This window comes from Barbus barbus (genome assembly GCF_936440315.1).
Source record: "Barbus barbus genome assembly, chromosome: 40".
Lineage (NCBI taxonomy): Eukaryota > Metazoa > Chordata > Actinopteri > Cypriniformes > Cyprinidae > Barbus > Barbus barbus.
Genome location: NC_136718.1, coordinates 23,418,986 through 23,445,243, shown reverse-complemented (window position 1 = coordinate 23,445,243; position 26,258 = coordinate 23,418,986). Strand labels below are relative to the sequence as shown.

Sequence of the window (26,258 nt, the reverse complement as noted above, 5' to 3'; positions counted from 1 at the left end):
GTTTTTCATGTTCCTTCTCATGTATTCTGCAGGTGAGCAATCATTAAATAAATAAAGGCTTAGGCTGGTAAGTATGCGAAGTATGACTCTGGGAGTCATACTTGGCAAATAAACTTTTGCTATATATCCTCTACACGCATCCTGTTTGGGCTCAACCACACCTACAAAAACAGGCTGTCCCGCGAGAGCTGTTCTCAGATCAGCCTATTGCTCTCTCTGGTTCAGTGCTGTGAGTGAAGCAGTAGATGAGACGTCTGATGCCTTATCTTTTATGTAGAGTATGTGATGATCATGTCATGTCTTTATTTAGGTGGAATAGCTCATCAGTGAGAAACAATAGGACACGGTCATGAGTTCATCAGTGTCAATAGGTTAACAGGCCAGGTCTCATTCACAGCTTTGTCTCACAAGTACCTTAGGGTAATAAGTTTTGAGCCCCACCCTCTCTTAGGACAGGTATATGTGTACACACACGGGCTGGCAGACAACAGACCGCTGGAGATTACTTTAATCAAGCTTTGGAAACTGTACACTGACTCTAGTTTGGGGCACAAGACAGTGGAAAGGTAAATGCAAATATATATATATTTTTCATTAATTTGAGTATTTTTATTAAATCAGTATATGCAATTGTGTTAGATTTATAGTAATCATAAATAGTATTTATAATTGTCAAGCCTGCATGGGATTGAACCTACAGCCTTTACAAAAACAGGTCATGAGGCACCCCACCCTGCAGCGATCTGTAGTGTTTCTTATTAGGACTTGTGATATGATTAAATTGAACTCTTGTAACAGACTAATGACAAATTATTATATATGTTTAATAACCATTTTCAATGTCAATGCTGATATTTAGTTGCTGACTTGAAGCGACCATGGGAAACGAGCATTCAACTCAGAAAAAACGTCAGAAGGTGATTTTTTTATTATTTTGTTTTATTTTATATTAACATAGCTTTATGCAACGAAATAGATTTTCAGTGAAATATACAAGAAAAATGTGTAATTTATTTCCCAGCATTTTAGCAACGTCACAAATACAGTTGTTAAACGTACAAATATATGATTTAGTAAACATTTATAATATTTTGTTGAATTAAGTTGTAGACAATAGGTTTCAATGTAAAGCAACTGATTTTATGTGAGCTATGTTTGTTTTGGTAGATATTTGTGTATATTCTCCATTCAGAAAAGGCAGAGCATAAATGCATACATTATGCATTATAAATGTATTTAAATTATTATTATTCACCTTTTCCAATTTAATTATGTGATTAAAAACTCTTTCTCTTTTGATACATTCTGCTGAAGACAATCACATGATAGTTTTATGTTTACTAAGACAGTTCTGCATATTTAAACCAGGGTTATTTTAATTATATAAAACTAAAACCATAAAAATCACAAAAAACTAAATGGAAACTTATTTTATGTTAGCTAGTTTTCATTTACTTAAATTGAAATGATTTGTATTCATGAAACTAACTAGTGTCATTCACCAGGCAAATACTGAGAAAAAAGTCCAAAATGGAGAGCTGAATGGACATGCAGTACCAGCTCCAGATGAAACTGAGCCGGGTATGTATATGAAATACAGCACATTTATTCTGTTCATGTGACTAAACGTATCTTCCCTCATAATTTCAAAGTAAGAATCTACAGGAGTTACTTAAAACTAAACTAGCAGACATTTACATTGTTTGGATTAACTCAGCAAGTCAACCCACAATCAAGAACATGACTCAAAGCTCTGTATAAACTTTGGCTGTTGTAGTCCGATGCATTGTGGATAAAGCAATGTTTAATTTGCATTTTGTGTGCATTGCTAGTTTGTTGTTGCTAACACTTTCACAATGCCCCATTTCCCATGCTCTTGTTATGCAAAATGCAAATGCAAAATGTTATGTATAGAATGCAGATGCATGCATTTGTTCATGCACATTTATGAGAGAATGAAAGCTTGACAATGCATGTAGAAATAAGGCCAAAAACACACTTTATGCAAGTATGCAAATGCGTTTGTCTTGTTGATTATAGTTGTGCTCTTGCATTATTTTGGCTGTAACCTCAAATGTCCTTTGAAATGTCAAGTGTGTATAAGAAGTGGGTGTGTATTATGATTTATGACTGGTCAAAATGATTATCATATTGATAGCTGAAAGCAATATATATTATTTGTCCCTGTATATTGCATACATAATGTCTTTCTTTTATTTTTTGGTCCAGAGACAAGTAAAAAAGAGGCAGTGGAGCAAAAGAGTGAAACCCCGCCAGCGCCTGTCACAAAACCACCAGAAAAAGAGGAGGTAGACAGCAGTAAAGCCAACGGACCCACGCATGTGGAAATGACCCCTGAGCAAAAACCGACAGTCGCAACAGATGCAGAACCACCCAAAAAAGCCCCTAAGCCCAGTGGAGATGAGGTGTCCAACTTCCTTGGTAAAATGTTCAAAAAGAAGAGCGAACCTGTGAAACGTGCAGCAGAAAACAATGATTCAGTTGATGCACTGGCCAAAGCGCTGGATCTGAAAATCGATATAGAAGTAAGTAGAAGTTGCAAAAATGAAAATTTACTCTCCCTCGGATGTAGATGAGTTTGTTTCGTCATCAGAACAGGAGAAATGTAGCATTACATCACTTGCTCACCAATGGATCCTCTGTAGTGAATGGGTGCCGTCAGAATGAGAGTCCAAACATCTGATAAACACATCACAATAATCCACACGACTCCAGTCCGTCAGTTAACATCTTGAGAAGTGAAAAGCTGCGTGTTTGTAAGAAACAAATCCATCAAGATCATCAATTAAAAGCTTTTAAATCATTGCTCCTCTATCCATAATAATGCTTTCTCCAGTGGAAACGTTTTATTTTCTGAATGAGGAGAGAAATATGCACAGATTGAGCACAGTTTACAAGCCAAACCAGTCCAAAAAGTCTAAAAATATGGGTGGATTTTGATGTGAATGGACAAGAGCGGATGAACTTCTTTACTGGAGAAAGTTTTATAATGGATTATGAACTCATATGTTGGCTAGAAGCAATGGTTTGAAGTTAAAAAGCCTTAATAATGGAGTTGTTCCTTAAAAATGCAGCTTTTGGCTTCACTTGATGTTAATTGATGGACTGGAGTGGTGTGGATTATTGTGATGTTTTTATCAGCTATCATTCTGACGGCACCCATTCACTGCAGAGGATCCATTGGTGAGCAAGTGATGTAATGCTACATTTCTCCAAATCTGTTCTGGTGAAGGAACAAACTCATCTAAATCTTGGATGGCCTGAGAGTGAATACATTTTCAACAAATGTCCTTTTTTTTTTTTTTTTTTATTGAACTCTTTCCCCAGTCACTAGATTTCTCTGGTAGCCTCATCCACAGTGAAACGTGGCTGTATTTTAATCATCAAATATTTGTAATTAGCTATGATTTGTCACATTGCACAGCATTTTTGCTATTAGTGTGGAGAGAAAAATTCTTTGACATTGGAAAAAGTATAATGTAAAAAATCTTGAAGCACATTCATCATAAACTGAGAATTCTTTAGTATGTTTAGCTGATGGCTATGAATACCTGACGTTTTCTGCCGAGCATCTACCAGGTAACAACAAATCCAAGTAAATCGCAAAAATGTATTGCACTCTGACTCTGACCAATTTCTCATTCCAAAAGGATAAAGTCTTCATTAATGCAGACCAAAAGGAGATTCTTGAGCAAGTCGCAGAGAAGATCAAATTGCAATTGGTTGACGCCATTCCCGCGCAACCCATAAATTCAAGTTATTTGACAAAGAAGTCCTCTAAAACAGATGAGATCCTCCCAGATTTGCAGGCTACACAAGAACCAGTAGCTGTTGCGGAAGAACCAATAACTGAAGAGCCAATTAAAAGAAAAGCCAGTGAGATGCATATTGGACATCTGAAGTCTGAAGATGAAGCGACTGAGGTGGCTGACAAGGCCTTGAAAGAAGACAAAGAACTTATGCAACTTGTTGAGAGCATAATATCTGATGAAAAGGAACAAGCATGTGAGAACGAGCTTAATGGGGCTAAAAATCTGAGTGAAGAGCTTGCACCTATTTCCAAAAACCTGACGAAAGTAGCTGATGAAGCAGTTGATGCCATTGAGGTCTTGTCTCATGTTGAGGAACCAGTCGTTGGAGCTGAAGAGCCATTCCTACTTGCTAAAGAAATTACTGATATTGTTGAGGAAATTTTGCAGCTCACTCAGGAACAAGAAAACCATGATACAGAAGAGTCCGAAGAACTTCAAAGGAACAAGTTCAAGGAGCCATTACTCTGTGCAGAGGAACCATTGGCAACATCTGTGGAACTAGCACTGATTGCCGAAGAAGTAATTGATCCTGCTGCTTTCGAGTTCATCCAAGCAGCTAATGAATCGGTGGCTATAAATGAGGGAAGCTGGGAAATCATTGAGAAACCAGTGAACATCTTCGGACATTTAGAGGAACCTGCGCTCATTAAAAGTAAAAGTAATTCAGCAGATTCTTCTCAATTACTTTCCCAGCTGAGGTCCGTGTGCACTAAGGTTTTAGAAGATGCTTCATATAAGGCGTTCAGTGTCGATGTGTGTGCTGATGAAAGCACTGTTCACATCACGATTGAGCTTTGTCCGGATGATCGCACATGTCTGAATAAGGTCAGTTACAATACCGATGATCATTCGACGAGAAAGCCACAGCATGGACGAACTCACCGCATGCGATTCAATCAAGATTCAAATGTACTAGCTTTCCTCAAGATGCTTATCAATTAACGAAAAATTTACATCAGCTATCAGATTTGTTCCTGAAGATGACATAAATGTTTTGTCTCTATTTACTGTGAACTACCAGTCAAAAGTTATAATATGCTAATTTGGTGCTTATTAATTGTCATTTATTATTGGTGCTCAATTATGAATAATGGATTATTCTCAATGTTGAAAATGATTTTTGCTGCCTAATATTTGTATGGAAACAATATTTTAAGATTCTTTTGATGATTATAAAGTTCAGTGATCAGCGTTTATTTGAAATAAAAAAAATCTTTGTAACATTATAAATGTCTTTACTGTCAATTTATGAATTATTATTCATATTATTTAAAATGTTACTTACTCCAAACTTTTGTAAAATATTCTCCACAAAAATATTAAAGCGCAAAAACTTTTCAGCATTGATAATAACAGGAAATTGCATCATATACTGTAAATATGGAGAATAAGGGAAAAAAATGATATTCTTATTAAAGGGGTCATATGACGTTAAGACGTAAATAAGAACATTATTTTGTGTATTTGGTGTACTGCAATGTGTTTATGCGGTTTAAGGTTAAAAAAACACATTATTTTCCACATACTGTACATTATTGTTGCTCCTCTATGCCCCGCCTTTCTGAAACGCGCCAATTTATACAAAGCGCATTGTTCTGAGAAGCAAGGTGTGCTCTGATTGGCCAGCTATCCAGTGTGTTGTGATTGGCCGAATATCTCGATGAAATGTTACGCCCCTTACCGTATTGTGATGCCATGTCCCGCTGCGACGACACAAAAACAATAAAACCAATTATCAACGAGGCATTTGTTGCATCCAGTGGGGACATAATTACTGATTATAATGACTTATACTGACAACATTACCATGTCTGCATTTGTGATCGGAGAAACGACAAACAACAAGCACTACTCTACACTGCTCAAAACTCACATTTGAATTGTTAGTAGCAGAAACATACTTACAGGCTGTGAGTCAGAAGCGCCGGACTGTCCTTGCGACGTTGGAATTGCCCCACTTTATAGAAACAGCCTTTGTGCAAGCCAGCATTGTAGGCTACGCTTCCAGGTTCAGGAAATAGTCCTCCGTAAAATGTGCTGCACACACTCTAATATTTGGGTTGAACTGTTCTGGAACAGTGTTGTAAATACAACTTAACCACTGATTTCTAGTTGTGTCCCAAACAAAGTACTTTCTCTTTCGTAATGAAACACAGCATCTCCAGGACATGGCGCCGGCGGCAGCAACAACACTACAGCGAGAATAATAGTTCTGCCTTCTTTCTTTGCGTATACATTTGAGCGGTGTTATGCAAATCTTCCCACACAGTGACATAGAGATGTGGAGGCGTGTTTAAATTAGCCGTTTTAGGGGGGCATGGCAGAGTCTTAACTTTTATAAAGAATAAATCTTTGGTTTTGAGACTTTAGTCTTTGCAACTTCAGGGATCTTATCTATGCACAAACAGCTTGTAACACTCCAAAGAGAAAGGAAAACTTGAAATCGCATCATATGACCTCTTTAAAATATCATAATATATAATATAAATATTAATTGAAATAAAATATAATATAATAATAATATTTAATAAATAAATCTTATATCTCTCTCTCTATATATATTAGTTATTCCACACATTTCACTGGTAGTTTAACAGCCACAAATGTGATTGTTTTGTCTTTTTCTTGTGTATTTTACATTTGCATGAAATGCAAATACTATCTAACAACTAATGAAGAGCTCCTGTAACTGTACAGTCATCACCAATCAGCTGTTGTGGAGTTACATCTGTCATACGTTCAACATAACTGATTTCCACTAAAATATAACAAGCAAAACACATACTGTATAATCTAAATATGACAGATTTTACTCTCAGATAAAGCACACGCAGACGTTAAGTCCAGCACATTGCTGAATATCAATGAGTGAGGGGGGCAAACAGGCGTTAATAATAGGATGATTGTTGCCACTGGCTCGAGTAGGCAGAGGCATGGATGGAATTGTGCCCCTATTTCAATGCATCTATTGCACATCAGCTGTAAGGGTTGTAACACATTCCCAAGGGCTAATTCTCTGGATTTGTCTATAGGATCCAGTGGACATAAAGAGCAGCGCAGAGCCTGAGCCAGAGCCGGAGCCGGAGGCTGAAGCTCTCGAACCCAGTCCTGTGGAAGCCGCAGAAGAAAACAACCCGTCAGAGGAGGTCAAAGCAGCAGAAAAGACAGTTATGAACTTTTTCAAAACATTTGTAAGTACATTTTGATTGTTTTGTTTCTTGTAATGCTTTTGAATGCAGTTCTAATTCTCTTTCAGATGACAGTGAATTTCACTGAAGTGCATGAACTCATTGGTGTTTTAAACTAAGCTACAATGATCAGTTTCAATATTATTGAGAAACTTAAGCATGCAGTGTTCACGGAATATGATTTATAACCATAACAAGTGTGCATTTGTCTATAACTGAACAATCTAGACTTGTTCTGCCAGACTACAATGATGCATTTTTACTCCATCATTGTGGTGTTTGTTACACCGCGTCTTTAATCTGTTAAACTCTCTGCTAAATCAATCCTTTGGACATGCCAGACTGTGGCAGGCTTTTGTTTGCTGCATAATGTGAGCTCACAAGGGAGGCCTGTGCGTTCAGAGTTGTGATAAAGCACGGGAAGGCCTACGCCATCTCCAGAGGACAATGGTTGACTCAATAGCAGAAGCATGTTCAGATCGACCCTCTGCCAGTGAACTCTTTGTGTGCCCATCCGGCCAAACTGTGTCTGGGTTTGACAGACGCCCATTATATTTTTGATATCTCAGTCTTCGATGAGTAGGCCCGGTTTGGAGACATGGAGTACCTGAAGGAGCAGTATATGCTGAAACATGCCACTCTGATGGTGTTTCACAGTCACTCTAATGTTTACGTGTCTCCGTTCTCTTTTCTGCATGCAAAGGTCACTCCGACCAAAACAAGCAAAGATGCCAAAGCCACTCCAGATGCTTCAAAAGAACAGGTAATAAAACCTTGACTGTCACAGCATTACTCATTTATATTCATGAGATATTATATTATAGTATAGTATATTATATTATAGAATATTATATTATAATTTTTAAGGATTAATCAATATTATATATTATAATATAAATTGTTATGTTTTTATTTTAGCAGAGGATTGTTTTTAATATTTATTATAGGGCTGAATATTTTTTAAATGACTCCCTAAATTCTAGTCATTTTTTAGATGACTCCATAAATTTATTCATTCATTCATTCATTCATTCATTCATTCATTCATTCATTCATTCATTCATTCATTCATTCATTCATTCATTCATCCAATAATGCTTTATTAATAAATGTATAAATAAATAAATGTAAAATAAATAATATATGTTTGTTTCTATGTAAGCTATATTTATAAATGTATGAATAAATATAAAATAAATAAAAATTGTATTAACTTATCAATGTATTTAAGCATGTTTTTTTATACAAATGTATGATATTTTATGATTTTCTTTTATCAAATGTATGAATAGATGCATATAAAATAAACAATTTATTTATTATTTCATTAAATTGTATAAGCAAATACATATACATTTATTTATTTATTTTTCTAAGGATGGTTAATTTATTTATGAATTATGCATTTAAGAATAAATAAATAGAAATTTAGAAATAAAATGTTTTTATTTATTCATTGATTGTTTTACTTATTTATCTAAGCATGCTTTATTTGTTTATGCATTTATGAATTTATAGATTTATGCATTTATAGATTAATGTCTAAATAAATAAATAATTCAAGCTTTTGAAAAAAAAACTCAATATATTATAGTAAGATATATTGATTAAATAATATTTATTCTCCTCGTTAGTCCCAGAAAGAGACCCCACCAGCACCATCAACAAATGTGAGCCATTTCATTTACATCACTTTATTGCTTTTATAATATTTCCACCTTTTTGCATCATCTTTATAATCATATTTTCACAAATACCATAAGCGATACAATAACGCCTCAGGAAAGCTGCTGTAAAACACAATTGTGTTTGAGAAGTACTTTGTTGACAATGAAGCATTATAAAAGAATAAATAAAAATGTATACCTACCTGCTGTTTTATGCTTGAAATAAAACAAACTGCACTCTTTTCTAAGGTACAGGAAGCACCCAAGGCACCTCCTCCTCCTCCGCCAGCACCACCTAAGATAGAAAGCAAAGCAGAGCTGGCGGTGAAGAAAGAGGAAACGTCTGTAACAAAAGCAACGGCAGCAGCTGCAACAAAAGCAGAGGGATCTGCCAAGAGCAAAACTAAAGACAGTGCATTAAGCAAACTCTTCCGTTCAAAGGTAAGCCCAAACCTGACAGCAGTAACAATAAACCATATTAATAAAGCCTTTCTGTCTGGTTCTGGGGTGAGCCTTGGACTCGTATTATACATGTCAAATCTATATGTAGCATATGTAGCACACTATAACAGAGTAATGTGAATTTGAGGTGTTGCTAGGCAAGGTGGTGTCAAAAGTTCAGGCGGCAACAAGCAGTGGAGCCAGAACTAAGACGTCAGGAGGGGTAAATGATAACAAGCACAGGCTCTTCTGATATTAACCGAACTGACCCATTACTCAAGACATGCAAATTAATACAAAGAGCTGTTGTTTTTCCTTTTGTGTGAGAGAGCTGGAGTCAGAGCCGAAATCTAACATTTCCCCACACCTGCCAATGCCAAAATTTACTTTTTTTTACCATCCATGAAACTGTATGTGCATTATTTCATTTAAAAAGCAGGCAGAACAAATGGGGGGAAAAGATCTTATTATAATATTTATTAATATTTATTATTATTATTGTTATATTTTATGTAATATTATTATTACTACTACTATTTCATCAAATTATAAAGTTAAATCAATTAAAATATTGCTATAATTTTTTTAAATTGTTAGATATTTCATGATAATAATTTGATTATATAATAATAATACTTATTATTATTATTATTACTTAATCAGATTATAAAGTTAATTCAATTAAAAATATTGCTTTAATATTATGAATTGTAAAATATTTCATGATAACAATTTGAATTCATTGATAATAATATTGTTGTTGTTATTTAATCAAATTATAAAAAGTAAACAAATCAATAAAGCAATGTCACTATAATATTGAGTATTTCGTTGTAATAATGTTTTATAATAATTAATTTCAGAATAATAAAAATTGTAAATAATAATTATTAGTAGTAGTAATAGTAGTTAATCAAATTATTAAAAAGTAAACAAATCAATAACAAATATTACAGTAATACTATTGAATTGTAAAGTATCTCACAATAATTTGAAAGTAAATATTTATAGTAATAATGATGATTGGCACGTTACATTAATTATGCATGTTGTAAGAGACTCAAACTCAGCATTAACTAAAAACCGTGAAAGAGCTGCTTATTTATCAGATTATATATTCTCAGTCTTTGCAAATTTAATAATCACGCTAAGCCATATCGCATTCTCTGGCATTGTTAGAATGAATTAAAACAATTACCAGCCAACTTGTGTGTAACACAGTTTCATAAACTCACCAATGCTGCTCTTTACTCGCATTTGACGTATGGTGAGTGTTCATTTTAGGCTCTGGTTATAATACATAATATCCAAAGGTAGAAAATGTGTTTGCAATGTTTTCCCACACAGGCATATTACATTATGCCATTCAATTAGCGGAAAACTCATTGGAAATAATGAATGAATCAGTGAAGGTCCATTATAGTGACATCATGTTGACAGCAGCCATTACCTCATGTCACAACAGCCGCCAACTAAACCATGTGACTCTCCATTCCACCACTTCATAACTGACATCAGATTTATCCAGCGACCAGAGGCTCTCGTAAGGCTTTTTGTAACCAGTGACTCAGTGTTTGTTCCTGCTAGGATAAACGGCCAGTGTAAAGTGCCATAGGAATTGTAGATTATTGCTAAATTAATGCCAATATGTGCTTGCCTACAGCCTGTTGAGGTGGAAGAGAAAAAGCCGGTTGAGGTGCAGGTAAATACATTTAGCTGATCAATTGTCTCTTTGCACGGTGGTGGGACTGTCTTCCTAAAGAAAATCATTCATCTACACCTTACACTTTTGTACTTGGCACTTTCTATGAACAGGGTATAAAACAGTGTTGCATTACTAACATGTGAAGTTTTATCTAATTTTTTTTTTTTTATATCTATCCAACTTTTAAAATTATATAAAAGTGTCCAAACTTTGACTGCAACCTTTGTGAGAAAATGAATATTCTAGTTTTGGTTGTATTCATCAAAATCGGCCATTCAAACCGGTTACCAAAACAGGTTTATGGGACTTCTAATTCCATTAGTAACTATAAACCAACATTTGGTCCCAAAATATATTTGAAAAAGATTTAGGTTTATCTTCAACCCTGCTACCTATTTTGGATTTTTGAAAAATAAATAAAAAACAAATAAATACATACATTTCATTTCATTTCCAATACAGCAAAAAAATATATATTTTCAAATACATCTCAAAATATACAAAGATGTCTACAAAATATATATATTTGCTATAATATATTTACTTAAATATATTTTCTACCAATACATTTTTTGGCCGTTTTTTTTGTATATTTTTGAAAATATATTTATACATTTAATATATTTTAAAAAAATACACAAAAAAAGGAAAACAAATATATTTGCTAAAATATGTTTCAAAATACATTTATGTAAATATGTTTTCTACCAATATGTTTTTGGCCATTTTTGTGTATTTTTAATATTTTAAATGTATAAATATTATTATAGAAAACATTTGTAAAAAGATTTTGGCCATCTATATTTCAGTCCAAAAAACTGCATTCACGTCACATTTGAATAAAAACTTGATTTGTTGTCTATAACGTGTGCAAACCTATACCACATTTAAATAAAAATAGAATTTAAAGTGCTACAAAAAATGCAAAATTGCAATCTATAAAAAATATTACATTTAAATTGATTATAAATCTTCTTTTGTTCACTAGTAGGCCATCCGTTTAGCCTAAATGTAGGCTACTGTAAGACTGGAAATGTATTTTCGTGCCCCTGAAATACATTTAGAAATATATTTTGGATTATGAAGGTTGAAACTATTATATTCCATTTTTTTCATGTTGTACTATTTTGTACCCTAATGTTGGAATGTGCCAAAAGAAAAAGAGTTTTGGACACATCAAAGTCAGATGTTAAGTTGATCTGTTTTAGTCTCTCTGCTAATGATTTAGTCGTAAGCTTTCACACAACCAGTTGACCATCTTCTTGAATCCTCTCACTGTTCTGTCATTTGCTGTGTATTAAACAGTCTTCTCTGATCTTCCTCTGACACATCAGGTCGACGCGTCTAAGAGCAGCACTCTCGAGGCCGCCGCCAAGCCTGAAGAACCTCCAGCGCCAAAAGCAGAGGAGAAGAAACTAGAGAAGAAATCCACTTTTGGAAACATGTTCAAACCCAAGGTAAAGGCGGGATGCGTGGAGTGCAGGTGTGTGAGTGTATCAGATGTGCTTGTGCATGCAGTAACAGCTGTGTGTGAATTCGAGGTTGTGCTCGGCAAGGTGAGCAGTAGGATCCAGGCCGCGGCGTCCAGCGCTGCCGCCAGCATCTCCCTCATGACTGCTGCAGCGGTAAACAGCGCTAGATCAGGCCCCTTCTGCATTAACCACACTGACTCGTTTCACTGTTCTCTGACAATACAAGCTCAACACAAGAGTCAAAACACAGCATCACAGTTATTAATCAACTTAATATTTCAGCAGTGTAATATGGCCTTTGTTTTCTGAATAATTCATTTCTATAAAAATCGTTTACCCTTATATTTCAAATTTTCCTTTAAACTCCCTTTCTTCTTTTCTTTTTTCTTGCTTTCAAAATGTCAAAACTTCCAACTTTCAAACTCCCTTTGTCTTTCTTTATTTCTTTCTTGCTTCAGTTCATTTGAGATGTGGGTTAATTTATTTGTTCACGTTTGCCTTTATTTGCTTACTTCTTGTAATTTGTGTGACTTCCTTAATATATTAAGTGTGTGTATGTGTGTGTGTACACTACCATTCAAAAGTTTGGGGACAAAATATTATAGTGGTTTTAAAAGGAGTCTCTTATGCTCATTTACTTGATCAACATTACTGTAATATTATGAAATATGATTACAACTTAAATCATTCTAATATCCTTATGTGGTGCTAAAATAACATCTTTAATTATTTTCAATGTTGAAAGCAGTTCTACAACTTTTTTAGCATTCTTTGACAAATTTAAAGTTTAAAAGAACATGATTATTTTAAGTAGAATTTTTGTAACATTATAAATGTTCTCACTTTCGAATCGTTTAATGCGTTCTTACTCTATAAAAGCTTTACCTTGACTCCAAACTTTTGAGCAAAAGTGTACCAAATCTAAAATATAATGTGCACAAGAATAAAAAAAAAAATCATCTCATTAATCACCGTTCGTTTCTCTCAACACAAGGCACCAGAGCCCAAGAAGGAGACTCCAGCTGCTCCTCCCGTGGCAGAAGCCGCTCCACCCGCAAAGGCCAAAGAGGAGCCGAAACCAGCCGCTCCTGCACCGCAAGCGGCCCCCGACAACAAATCAGCCGACAGCACAGAGAACGCCTCGCCCAACATGCCCCGCAAGCTGGAGAAGAGGAACTCCCTCCAGCTGTTCTTCAAAAACCTGGTTAAGTAGAAACCCCGAGATTCTCCGGGGCTAGGGATTCCTACCGTGTGCGCATTCGCAATCGGTGTAGTTTAACCCTTCAGTTGTACGTAGTTTGCCAGTTAAATGCTGTCGAGAAACTTTTGTAATTCTGTCCGACGTCTAACCATCCTGATTATTTCAATATTGCTGGCTATTAATCTTAAAACAGTGATCTTTGAGGTGAGGAATTAAAATGCAAAAATCAATATTTACAGTGTATGACCACTAGATGGCCTCAATTACCAACCTGTCTAGATTATTCGATCAATTCCACAGCAGCTTATTTGTATTGCATTTTAATAAATGGTTTAATTTAAGATTTTAAATTATTTAATTGAATTGGAATTAAATGTCATTTTTTTATTGCATGAAATCTCATCATCTAAACATGTCATTCTAATCTTTGTTGCGATATATAACTTCTTCATAAATAAAAAAAATGTTTTGCCATGTAATATAATTATAACTATCCACAATTATGGTTAGTTGAAGCGGGATCATCCCTGTCAATTATCTTGGACAAAAGTGTGATGACAACTAAATGATCACAGATAATAAAGTGCACAAATTTACCAAAGCTGCGCTTTAAAGACGTGTTGGAGCAAGATCCGCTTTGGCAAATAAAGGCCCGGTTGTCAGACGGGTTTTGCTTCAGGCACCCTTATGGACGAGCAGTAAAAAAACACACACTTTCTTGCTAAGTTAGGATCACTAATGTTGCGTTATGCGTTGGTGTGTCTCACAGGGCCAAAAACGCCATTCTGATGCCGGAGTGCAAACGGACCCTGTGGCACCCGAGAAGGCCAAATAAAACCCTGCCTTTGTTTTGATCACTCATCTGTGCCAAAACCATTGGCAGCCATGCGCATAGAAACATATTTAGCAAAGTTGGGAGGTATTATGCTGACTTGCAAGGCCCAAATTTGAAGTAACTATCAATTAATAATCTGAATCCCCATGCATTTCGTGAGAGCAGAAGTAAGTGTAACGATTTCCCTGTTAAGCAAGTGCTACATGTGTTTATGACCGGAGGAAGGAACTTTTGTTGTTTTTCGCAGAGAAACGTGTCAGAGTTGCGTGGTTTGGCATCAGATGGAAAAGTGAAAGTGAAAATGTAATCCTGCATTTAAGATAAACTCCCTATGTGCATGTTAAAATGTCAAATGTGTTAACTATACTAACACTACTCATATTGCATCGCAATTTACATGCATTGTGCATTAAAGCCATTGCATTAAGATGCCTTTTCACTGGGACATCATGCGCGTTTGCATGCAAAAATAATTTATCTATGTAATCACGCATCTGATTGTGAATACAGTGACCCGTCGTCTGCTTATTTCAATCACCGAAACCTACAAAGTCAATTTGAATTCCTCTTAAAGTGCAAAACTTCTGAATCACTTTAATAGGTCCATGGAAATCACAAGTATTTATTTAACAAATTCAGCACCATATATTATTCCAATTTATTTGGTTAAGTTCAAACCCCCCAAAAAACAACTTTTTGTTTTCATTTCCAAGATTGTTTATTAATCATAACTTATTAACTAAACCACATTGCAATTATTGTCTTTTTATTTGCTTTGCAGTCCAGTTCTGATCAGAGGAGACTAAAAAGATATTAAACTAGTTAAATGTTTTATTTTCTTTCTTATTTTCCAAACATATCAGTTGTTATTAGAACAGTATGGAATAAATATGTGGTATACAATTATGCTATATTCAATGTACATTCAACCCTGCTGCAGTCGCATGTTTTTTATGATTTTCTTCCTAATTGTCTCTACATTTGTAAAGAGTAGATGGGCCTAATTCAGATTATATCCATGAATCTTAGACTTTCTGTATCTCCTTTTTTGCATTTTTGTCTATTTAACCAATTTATAAAAATAAAAGAATCATTTTTCTCCTCTGTAAAATGACTCGTTCTGTATTTACAACATGAAGATAGATTTTCAAAATATAATTTTACATTTTCCTGTAAATAGGTTTCCACATGGCTATATATATATATACACATATACATACATATACATACATGACATTCTATGCACTTATTGTGAGTGCAGTGTGCTCTGCATGCTGGTGTTTTCCAGCGCAGGCGCACCGTCCCAGGTGTGTGTGTGTGTGTGAGAGAGAGATCATGGGTTTGGGGCTGGAGAGGGGTTTGCTGGAGGACCCTTGTCAGCACTAATGTGTGTCACAGCCGACAGACAGAGAGATCAGAATCTGGATCAGATTCCTAGAGCCTCAGGGGGTCGAGACCTTCCCAGAGTCTTAATTCTTCATTATTCTTCCATAATTATTTAAATATTTATAAACCCCAAAATTTGGGGATGGTAAGATTTTTTTGTTTGTTTCTGAAAGAAGCATTTTCTGCTCACCAAAGCTGCATTTATTTAATTAAAAATACAATAAAAACTGTAATATTGTTAAATATTATTACAATTTTAATTAACAGTTTTCTACTGTAGTATATTATAAAATGTAATTTATTTCTGTGATCAAAGCTGAATTTTCAGCATCATTACTCCAGTCTTCAGTGTCACATGATCCTTCAGAAATCATTCTAATATTCTGATTTTGCTGCTCCAGAAGCAACTAGACACTTTCTCTCACATTAATACTGTATGCATTCTTGGGAGGAAAATGTAGCTACGTTGGCTATAGAGTTCCAGCATTTGTGGAAGTGCTTGAGGAAGATTTGTTAGGTGTGCTACCTTCAAGTATTTGTATGTTAAAGAGAGCTGCTGACAGAGGGAGGCTGAACAGAGCTGCTATTGTCCTGCAGACTCATATCTGTCATGATGAAGGCTTCTCTGAGAGATGTGATATCTCTGAGACCCTCATGCTAACCTCACGTGAGGCCTGCTGACCGTTAAAGACATAGTTCAACATGAAATGAACAGTGTGCCATCCTTTACTCCACCTCAAAACTTTTAAAACTCATATGAAAGATAGTCATATGTGTTTGGAAGAACATGAGAGTGAGCGTAAAATTTAGTAGGGACGCCATGTCCCTACCAATATCCAACAACTACTAAATTGCCGCTAGCAATAATTTTGATCAAACAATTAAATAAATGTATATGTAACCACTGTTGTTGTAATTTCGGCTGCATCTGAAATACTATTATTGATACTCTTGATATAAAGTTATAAATATGCTAGAAAGTGCACGCTTTCAAGGACATACATTTAATTCATGTGTGGAGTAATAACATATAAGGTACCCAGTGTTTAAAACATACAGTATGTGCACAGTTCAGTGGAATGATAAAGTTTACCCTCTTTAACGTACAAAGCAAACTGTTAGCTGAAATATCCACAAAAAAAGGTTGTTTCCCAACAATGTCAAAATCAAATATTCACCCTATAGCTGTGTTCATCTGCTTCTTCCATTTGCTCTATTTACATTGACTATCACTCTATATAGACTAATACAACCAGAAAAAAATCTCATTTTTATTACAATATAAACTGATAAATTTAACATTCACTTCAATTGGGGATGCATGCTTTCAACTGATTTCCTATCAAACTGTCACCAACTGAATTGCAGTGGTCAAGCTATTTAGTGAATTAATCTACAAACTCGATCATAATGCAATGGTTCCATCTAACATGTATTTTTGAGGTGTAGCTCGTCATATTAATGGAGGGTTTTGGCCACTTCCTTAGCTGGTCAGGCTGGGAGACCAGCTAAAACCAGCTAAGACAGCTTAGGCTGGTTTTAGCTGTTTTTTGTTTGTTTTTTTCAGTTATCTTTGAAATGGAAATATGGATACTATATTTGTAAACATCATACTCTTTTAGCTTATTTCAGTTAATGTCATTAAATTAGCGAGCCAAGCCAGTAGTAGCCTAGTACTGAAAGCACAAAGATGGCTGAAGATGTAAAATGTGGAGGATCAGGCAAACCGATTCAATTGAGTGAGTCATTTACGCTGGAACCGATCCAACTTATTCAAACTCGTGACTTTATCATTCAGTTCAAGCGATTCATCAAAAAGCATCATTGGGGGAAACTCTGAATCAACCACTGTTCACGTATTGCGAATCATTTGATTCAGATCGGGACTTCAGAGCGCTTATCACAAATCATTTGATTGAGATCAGCCCTGCGTTCCATTCGGAAGGGCTCATCCCTATGCCCTAATCCCTTCAAAGGGTTTACCCTCCGGAGAGAGAGCTTCGAAGTGTTGAAGGGTGTAGGGGACCAAACAACTTTTTCTTGAAGTGCCCTTCTGCGTCATTATACGGAGGCGCCGTCATAATGCAAAGAATTAGCGCAAAGGATCATGGGAGCCTAAAGTGTCCATCAGTTGTACCCTTCGAAATTCTTCATTCCAAAGGGCCCTTTGAAGTGGCTAATTTTGTGCCCTTCGGAGGGCGATATATCCCGTTTGGAATGCACCACAGGACTTCGTAGTGCATATCGTGAATCATTTGATTCAGATCAGGATTTCGGAGCACGTATCGTGGAACTTCGGATTGAGCGGGTTCACGAGTCATTTAGTGAATTGAAAGATTCGTGATGCATTTGCAAAAACATTTGATTTAAGCCCGAAACACACTGCACGATTTTCAGCTGAAAGGGAAGTGGTGTGTGTGGCCAAGTACGGTGACCCATACTCGGAATTTGTGCTCATCCAAGTGTACACACGGTAGTGAACATACACCCGGAGCAGTGGGTCCTTCTGCGGCGTCCAGGGAGCAGTTGGGGGTTCAGTGCCTTGCTCGAGGGTCTCACCTCAGTCGTGGTATTGAGGGTGGAGAGAGTGGTGGTTATTCACTCCCCCACCTACAATCCCTGCCGGACCTGAGACTCGAACCCACGACCTTTGGGTTACAAGTCCAACTCTCTATCCATTAGGCCACGACTGCCACATTGTGGCAAGATTGGCATTGTGAAACAATGGCAATAGCATATTATAACAATCGTGGTGATTTCTGTGATCATGGCTCCTAATCGGTGGTCCTGTGTCGTACAGTGAGTTAAACCAGCCCGATCTCACTGCAATTCGTACATATTTTACGAGGTGGCTAATTCATACAAATTCGTACGACCTCACTCGTACGAATTCATACGATTTTTGCTAAATCGTATGTATTTCACGAGTTGCCAATTCCTATGAATTTGTACGAATGACCTACACCTAACCCCGCCCCTAAACCAACCCATCACTGGGGTTTAGACAAATCGTACAAAATCGTACGAATTAAGCCCGAAACACACTGCATGATTTTCGGCTGTCCCAGAGAAATGATTGGAAATGAGAAATGAGTGTGTTTAGGGCTTTAGCCACCTCGTAAAATACGTATGAATTGGTTGTGAGATAGCGTTGGTTAAACCCTAAACACACTGCACGATTTTCGGCTGTCCCAGACGAAAGATTGGCATCGTGAAACAATCGTGGCCAATCAGAAATCGCCGCAATTACTTCACGATGCCAGTCTTTCATCTGGGACAGCCGAAAGTCGTGCAGTGTGTTTCGAGGCCTCAGGCTCAAAGACGGCTGTTGTCACAATCTTGTGACCAAAGATCCTTTGAGAAAAGATCTGAGCCCACAATAATTTTCTGACAGTGTGAGATATTCAGACTGATCATTGAAATCAGGGACTTCAGAGCAAGGATTGGGAACCATTAAGGCAGTACAGTTATAAAAACAAAACAAAGAAACAAGAAAGAATGTACAATAAGCCATGCTTTTATTATAGGAAGAATTTAGTTTTTTTTTTTGTTTGTTTGTTTTTTACCATGGTTAATTTTAATAAGGGATGTGTTGCCAGGTTAACAATAAATAAATTAATCAAATGAATAAATTTCCTCCCTAAGAGGACGCATGAATATAGAGATGCAGTTTTGGCTACTTTATATGATTAACAGAGCTTTGGATAGTTTCCATTTAAACTTTGAATAAAGGAAACTTTAAGAGGTTTAGAGACAGATTTGTGTTTATGTATGTGAAATTTAGCTAGCAGGAAACATTTATGATACATTTGTGGTCATTTTATTTACTTTGACAAGGATCCATTAAATTGACTAAACTCTTTATTAACTCTACAATAGAAATATATATTAAGCAAAGAAATATTCCTCTTATTCATAACTTTTTATGTTATATTTGATTTGATTTTACGTAGAATGTAAAAAAACATGTCTGTGAAATTCCGCGTTGTACCATATAAATGTATAAAATAAAGAAATATTCCTTTTCGTCACTTTTTAATTTAATTTGGTTTGATTTATAAAAGTTGCTCGCTCCACCACAAGGTGTCTCTACACCGGTGGTTCTCAACTGGTTTTGCTCCAGGTCCCAGATTTAACATTAGACCATGTTTTCCAACCTTTTTTTTTTTTTTTAAATACTCTCACAGCTCCATGTGTAAGGCTCATCAACAGCAAACCAGAAATATGTTCATTTTTACTCATATTATGGTGGATATTGTTTATTTTTAAAACTTTACAATATATATTTACAGTGTTTACATGGCTTAAAACTCCCCAAACACACATATAATCTTCTAAAAGTTTCATCCACATTACACACGTCATATTTCTCTGTTTGCTTTCCTTAAAAAGGAACTGAAACAAAGCTAAATAAAACATTCCAACTACCCTCTTCAACCTTATTATTTTATTGAATGAAATCTGTATTATTTTGACACTATTATTATTTGCATTGTATTTTGCTCCTGTCTGAGATGCACCGCTGGGGGAGAAGCAGTGATCTGTGAGCAGCACATCCTGTTTAATTTCTTTCTTGTACAGGCATTTCACTTTACATGTTTTTCATTTCTCAGAGTCCATCATTGGGGAAATTGTATTCTCCCTTTTGAACAGACAGGAAGTAATTTTTCAAAGGTGTTTTCCCAAATTCTATCATCTGGTGTATGTAGGGCAGTTGATTTCAGTAGAATCCACCCTCACTAGAAACAAACTGTTGAAAAGTCACAGTCAGCAGTATGAGGCGTGAAGCTGAAAGCTGTGTCTCACATCACAACAAGACTCCTTTTTTTCATTTCAAAAGCTGGAAGATTTTCACCCTCACACTGGTGCATTTGCAGGACTAACCAGCCTGGAGTTCAGCACATGTCCCATTCGCTCCTGTTTATTGATAAAAACCACACCACCTTCAAAACCAGTTATGCAGAAGACACAAATAGTTAACCTTGGTGTTATAAAAATGAAAGTAAGAATTTTTGCTTTATAAACTGATTTTCTAGAGATTAAACTACTAGTAAATATGATCTAACAGTTTGCCAGTTTTTTTTTTTCTTCCTCAGCAAGCCTCACACCCAAAAACTGACCAACAAATAAATGACCATTTAAACATTTTAAATAAATTGCTATAAATATATAATCATTTATTTATTATAGACAAATATTCATTTAAACGTGTTTAAATGTTAAATTAAATTTTTCTTTAAATGTTTATAAATGGAAAATAAAGATATTGTTTATAAATCAAAACAAACACATGACATATAAACAATAAATAACAAAAGTAATTTATATTCCATATAATTTATTTATAATTTAAACAATGGTTTAAACTATTAAAATCAGTCATGATACCACCACTGCAAAAACAATGAATAAAATAGCAAAATAGCATTAAAAATAATATTGCCATAAAAATAAAATAATTAGAGTTAGATTCTATATTACTTTATTTTATTTTTTACTATTTATTTGTCATTTAAACAATGGTTTAAACAATTAAAATCAATAATAATATCACCACCCCATAAACAATAAAGATAACTCTATTAAAAATAATATAGCTATAAAATAATAGAATTAGCTGGGTTTTATTTTATTTATTTTATAACATAGTATATTATCATATAATATATTATTTATTTATTTTATTTTATTAATTACTATTTATTTATCATTGAAACAATTCAAATCTACGCTCAATTCTTTATGACATTCTCATCCTTTCTTCAATGTATTCACCGTTTTACAGGTGACAAGTCTTTTAGACATTATACATATCCTCTAAAAGTTTTTCCCTCATCCCTCATGTTTAGTATGAATCGTTGCAAACCCGGCAGACAATAATAGTCTTTAACATATATGACAATCTTTGCATTAATGGGAGAAACACATTTGTTTGGGGCTGAATCCTAACAGCGAGCGGTGGAGGCAGAACAATGAAGTCAGCTGCTCCTGACACATCGAGACAAAACCAGGCTTCAGTAAACTTCACAATCCACTCAGAGCATCACACATGTGTGCCGTCGGCTCAACACACACACACACACACACACACACAATACACACTCTTAGTGAACTCCAGTTTCATCAGCATATTCTGTTTGCTTAGCTGTGCTATGTTAGCAGCCGTAGTGCAGAACTTGCTTTTTCTTTATATATATATATAAAAATAAGAAAAAGCAAGTTATATAAATATATATATATATATATATTTCAAAATATACAGAAAATGGCCAATAAATATGTATTTGCTAAAATATGTTTCAAAATATATTTATATAAATATATTGTCCATTGCTTGATTATTATTATTATTATTCAAACTAAAATGAGAAATGTTGCTGAGAAAATACATTTATATTCTATATTTTTATTTATAATATATTTTCTGTATTTATTTCATTTCTGTGAATGTGAATTGTGTTTCAAATTTGACACCTAAAAAATGTGTCAGTGTCATTTTAGTATCATTGATATATTATTTTTCATCATTTAAATATTCACTTTAATTTTAAAGTTTTATTTATTAGTTTTATAGTATATAGATATTATTTTAGTATTTTGTAACATTATAGTTTGTCATATAGTTCAGTTAATGTTTATTTTATTTCAAGTAAAGACACTTTTTTTGGTTTTAGTTAACTATTTTTTATATATTTACACACACTAATATAATGTATAATTATGGTGCATTTTAAGTGACTGTTTGTTTACATCACTCTTTTTATTGGGGACATTTTTGTGGCATTATCTAAAGTTGTTTATGTGTCACCTTATGAGTGAGTAGCTTGTCTTTCTCCAAACGCTGTGATAATGCCTTCTGCCCTACTTTTCTCCATCATTATTGGCTGAGCGGACATTTGGCTTGATATTATCCTCAGGGGAACAACACAACCCCCTCCCAGCTAACGCTCGGGACACTGCCATTTATTCCCACTGCAAAACTAGTTTATTAGCAAGTGCAACTATCAGGGAAACATGACAAACGTATCTACTTGGACTGGATGGTCGAGATTAAGTTGTTTGTAAAGATCAGCAGGATAAGTGCTGTGTGTTTGAAGTGAAGTGTGTTTGAATGAACTCCTCAGAAAGGCGCAAACAAAGACACCTCACTGATGATGAGCGCATGCTGTCATTGATTCTGAACGGCATCACAAAACCCTGATCCAGATCTGCTCAACCACAACATGCATAACTCAGACGAGACAAGTATCAGATTGCAATAGTTAAATAAAACCATAAAAAAGCTTTTACTTGAAATAAACAATAACTGAAAGAAAACATATAAAAATAAATATTAAAGTTCTAAAGTAATATGTAAATAAACTATACAACTAAATAAAATAAAAAACTTTACAATTTAAGTGAAATATAGATATATATATAACACTGATAATAAGTTTGTGTGATACGTTTTTTAAAACTTATTTTATTTCAGCTTGCCAAAGCAACATTTAATTTTAAATTGATGTACTGAAATAATTCAAACTAAATAAACTATCAAACTAATAAATTAAAATTCATATAAATATAAACATAAAAATAACAAAAATAAACTAAAACAAAAAAAGCTAAAACTTATAATAGTATATCAATGATACTAAAATAACATTGATGAGAATAAAAAAAACATTAAAACAAAACTTTTGTTAAAAAATAAAATGTTACCTGAAATACTAAAAAAAATATTTAAAAAAACAAAATAAATAAATAAATAATAAAATAAAATAAAATAAAATAAAATAAAATAAAATAAAATAAAATAAAATAAAATAAAATAAAATAAAATAAAATCATTATTTCAGCTAGCTGCCAAGGCAGAATTTCTCATCTTTGTTGAAGTACTAAAATACTGTCTCTAACTAACCAGAATAAATTAAAATTAATTTAGAAAATGTAGTCTACTATATTACATGAAAAACAAAACAAAGCACAAACAACTTTAACTGAAAGGAAGGAACCTGCTGGAAGGATCATTAACGGGTCGTTATCCCTGTAAAGCTTATGAACAATCTACACTGTATAAAGAGCTATACAAATAAAGGTGAATTGACTAAAGAACAACATTAAAACAATAAGGTATGTCTTAAATAAAACTATATCAGTGATTCTAAAATATGACTGATAATGACGTGTGAAAACTTTTTAGCACCACAACTTCAGTCTCCCCTCAGTCTGGATCTCAAAAGTCCTTTACAGGGTTCGATCAGCACAACTCAGCGCAGACATCATAACTCCTGATTCCTGCTGCCCCCAAAGCCTGTGTGATGTCAGAACAATAGGAAGTGAGCGGGAGGCCTCTGAGTCACATTTGATTAACATTCGACACTGGTGTGTGTGTGTGTGTGTGACACACTCAGGATGCAGCAAGAATAATCCAGGTGCTATCTTTGCTTTACAAACGTAAACAGATAAATACAGTCATAAAATATGATTAATTTTCATAAATGATTAATTAGATTAAGGAAGCAGCAGTGGATTCAAATGTTATCTTTATGTCAATATATACGCCTGTGAACATGTTCACAGTGAATATTGAAGGTATGTTATAGAAATAGAGATGACATCTCTGATAATACCCCCCCCCCCCCCCCCCCCCATCACTGTCTGTGTGACCAATATGACACAATGCTGAGATAATATTAATCAGTGTATATGAGTCGGTCATTATCACCAAAATAAACCCTGACAAGGCTGACTAGCTCTTCGTAAGAGTACCTTTGCTCATAATAGCCATCTGACTGTACATTATCACACTTTTATTACATAGTAAAATAAATAAATTGTATATATATATATATATATGTATATATATTTATAATTATTATTTTATATTATTTAAACATTTATATGTATAAAATGTTATATTATAGAAACATTTATATAATGTCATATTATTTATTATTAAATAAATAAAAACAATATAGACAAAATAATTATATATATACATATACAGTTGAAGTAATAACTTTACATACACCTTTCAGAATCTGCAAAATGTTAATTATTTGACCAAAATAAGAGGGATCATACAAAATGCATGTTATTGTTTATTTAGTACTGACCAGAATAAGATATTTCACATAAAAGATGTTTACATAGAGGCCACAAGAGAAGATAGTTGTTCATGAGTCAAACAAGGGACTCGTGAACAACTATCACTAAACAAACAAACAAACAACAACAAAAAAACAAAAACAGCTGTGGATCATTCAGGTAACAACACAGTAAGGGCATGTAAACTTTTGAACAGGGTACTTTTTTATAAATTCAACAACTATCTTCTCTTGTGGCCTCTATGTAAACATATTTTATGTGAAATATCTTATTCTGGTCAGTACTAAATAAACAATAACATGCATTTTGTATGATCCCTCTTATTTTGGTCAAATAATTAACATTTTGCAGATTCTGAAAGGTGTATGTAAATATTTTACTTCAACTGTATATATATATATATATATATATATATATATATATATATATATATATATGATATATATAGAGCTGCTGTGCACTTGTTGCTTGTCAGATTATTGTCAGGATTATCATGCGTTAAATCACCAGATGAGACATTATCTGAAGCTGAGCTACTGAACAATCTTTTTAAAAGGCCTGTTTTATAAACGTTCCTCCTTCATTCTGTGCAATACTTTCCATTATGGAAACCAGCAACTAAGACTTAACGACTGGGTTCAAGACTTGGAATGACATCATTTAGTGTGTACTAAACATTTAATCTAAAAGCGCTCCTTGAGGTCTTTGGGCAGTTATTGAACAGAGACTGATGTGGATTTGTTGACTGTGTGGCCTGCTGACAGCTGTGAGCCGCAACTGAGAGCCTCTCTCTCAGAGAAATGATGGCGATAGAGCATCCGTCTGTAAGCCAGCATTTAGAGCACAGATGAATGGGAAGCACACAACACAGCACTGCCTGGACACTCTTCAATGCATTTACTGTAGCTACTAAAGAATGGGAGGTTTGACTTTGGAAACTGAAATTAATAGTTCCTGCCAAAGAAATCCTTTAAGACACTACAAAGGTTTGTATAATCAATGGCTCATTATAATGAGCAAAATTGCATATATATATATATATATATATATATATATATATATATATAGCCTATACATTTAAGTCATTTAAATTTTTTTAATCTTGTGTAGTTGAAAATTGTCAAATATAAAAATAATAACATTCAAATAGCATTTAATAAAAATTTAATACACTACTATTACTAATATTATATATGATATACTATTATTTATATTATAACAATTATAATCTATGGCTATATTCTTAAAATATTTCAACAAATCTCATTAGGTTATGACTTTATTCTTGTAATTTTTAATTTATTATTAAAATATTATTTTAATCTTGTAATCTCAGAATTATCTTTTTAATAAAAAAAAAAATATATATATATATATGTAAACTTAAGTTGTAATTTCGTCAATTATTTAGATCTATCTATCTATCTATCTATCTAT

General features: G+C 34.1%; 1 protein-coding gene across 1 annotated transcript; it reads left to right on the top strand.

Annotated features, from left to right (window-relative positions):
* Positions 1 to 487: 487 nt before the first annotated feature.
* LOC306859498 (uncharacterized protein) lies at positions 488 to 15,449 on the top strand. The gene is made up of 12 exons (XM_079400540.1): positions 488 to 566; positions 860 to 917; positions 1,506 to 1,581; positions 2,230 to 2,546; positions 6,866 to 7,024; positions 7,725 to 7,784; positions 8,656 to 8,691; positions 8,938 to 9,129; positions 10,793 to 10,831; positions 12,169 to 12,291; positions 13,301 to 13,510; positions 14,277 to 15,449. Exons 2-12 carry the CDS (start codon positions 879 to 881, stop codon positions 14,340 to 14,342), a joined length of 1,317 nt encoding a protein of 438 aa, XP_079256666.1. The 5' UTR covers positions 488 to 566; positions 860 to 878; the 3' UTR covers positions 14,343 to 15,449.
* Positions 15,450 to 26,258: the final 10,809 nt, after the last annotated feature.

What these genes read in the sequence shown, in the direction of transcription:
- LOC306859498 (XM_079400540.1), top strand. Translation starts at nt 879, where the DNA reads ATGGGAAACGAGCATTCAACTCAGAAAAAACGTCAGAAG. An exon ending in CTCAGAAAAAACGTCAGAAG is followed by an intron (nt 918 to 1,505) that starts GTGATTTTTTTA and finishes GTCATTCACCAG; the next exon opens with GCAAATACTGAGAAAAAAGT. An exon ending in GAAACATGTTCAAACCCAAG is followed by an intron (nt 12,292 to 13,300) that starts GTAAAGGCGGGA and finishes TCTCAACACAAG; the next exon opens with GCACCAGAGCCCAAGAAGGA.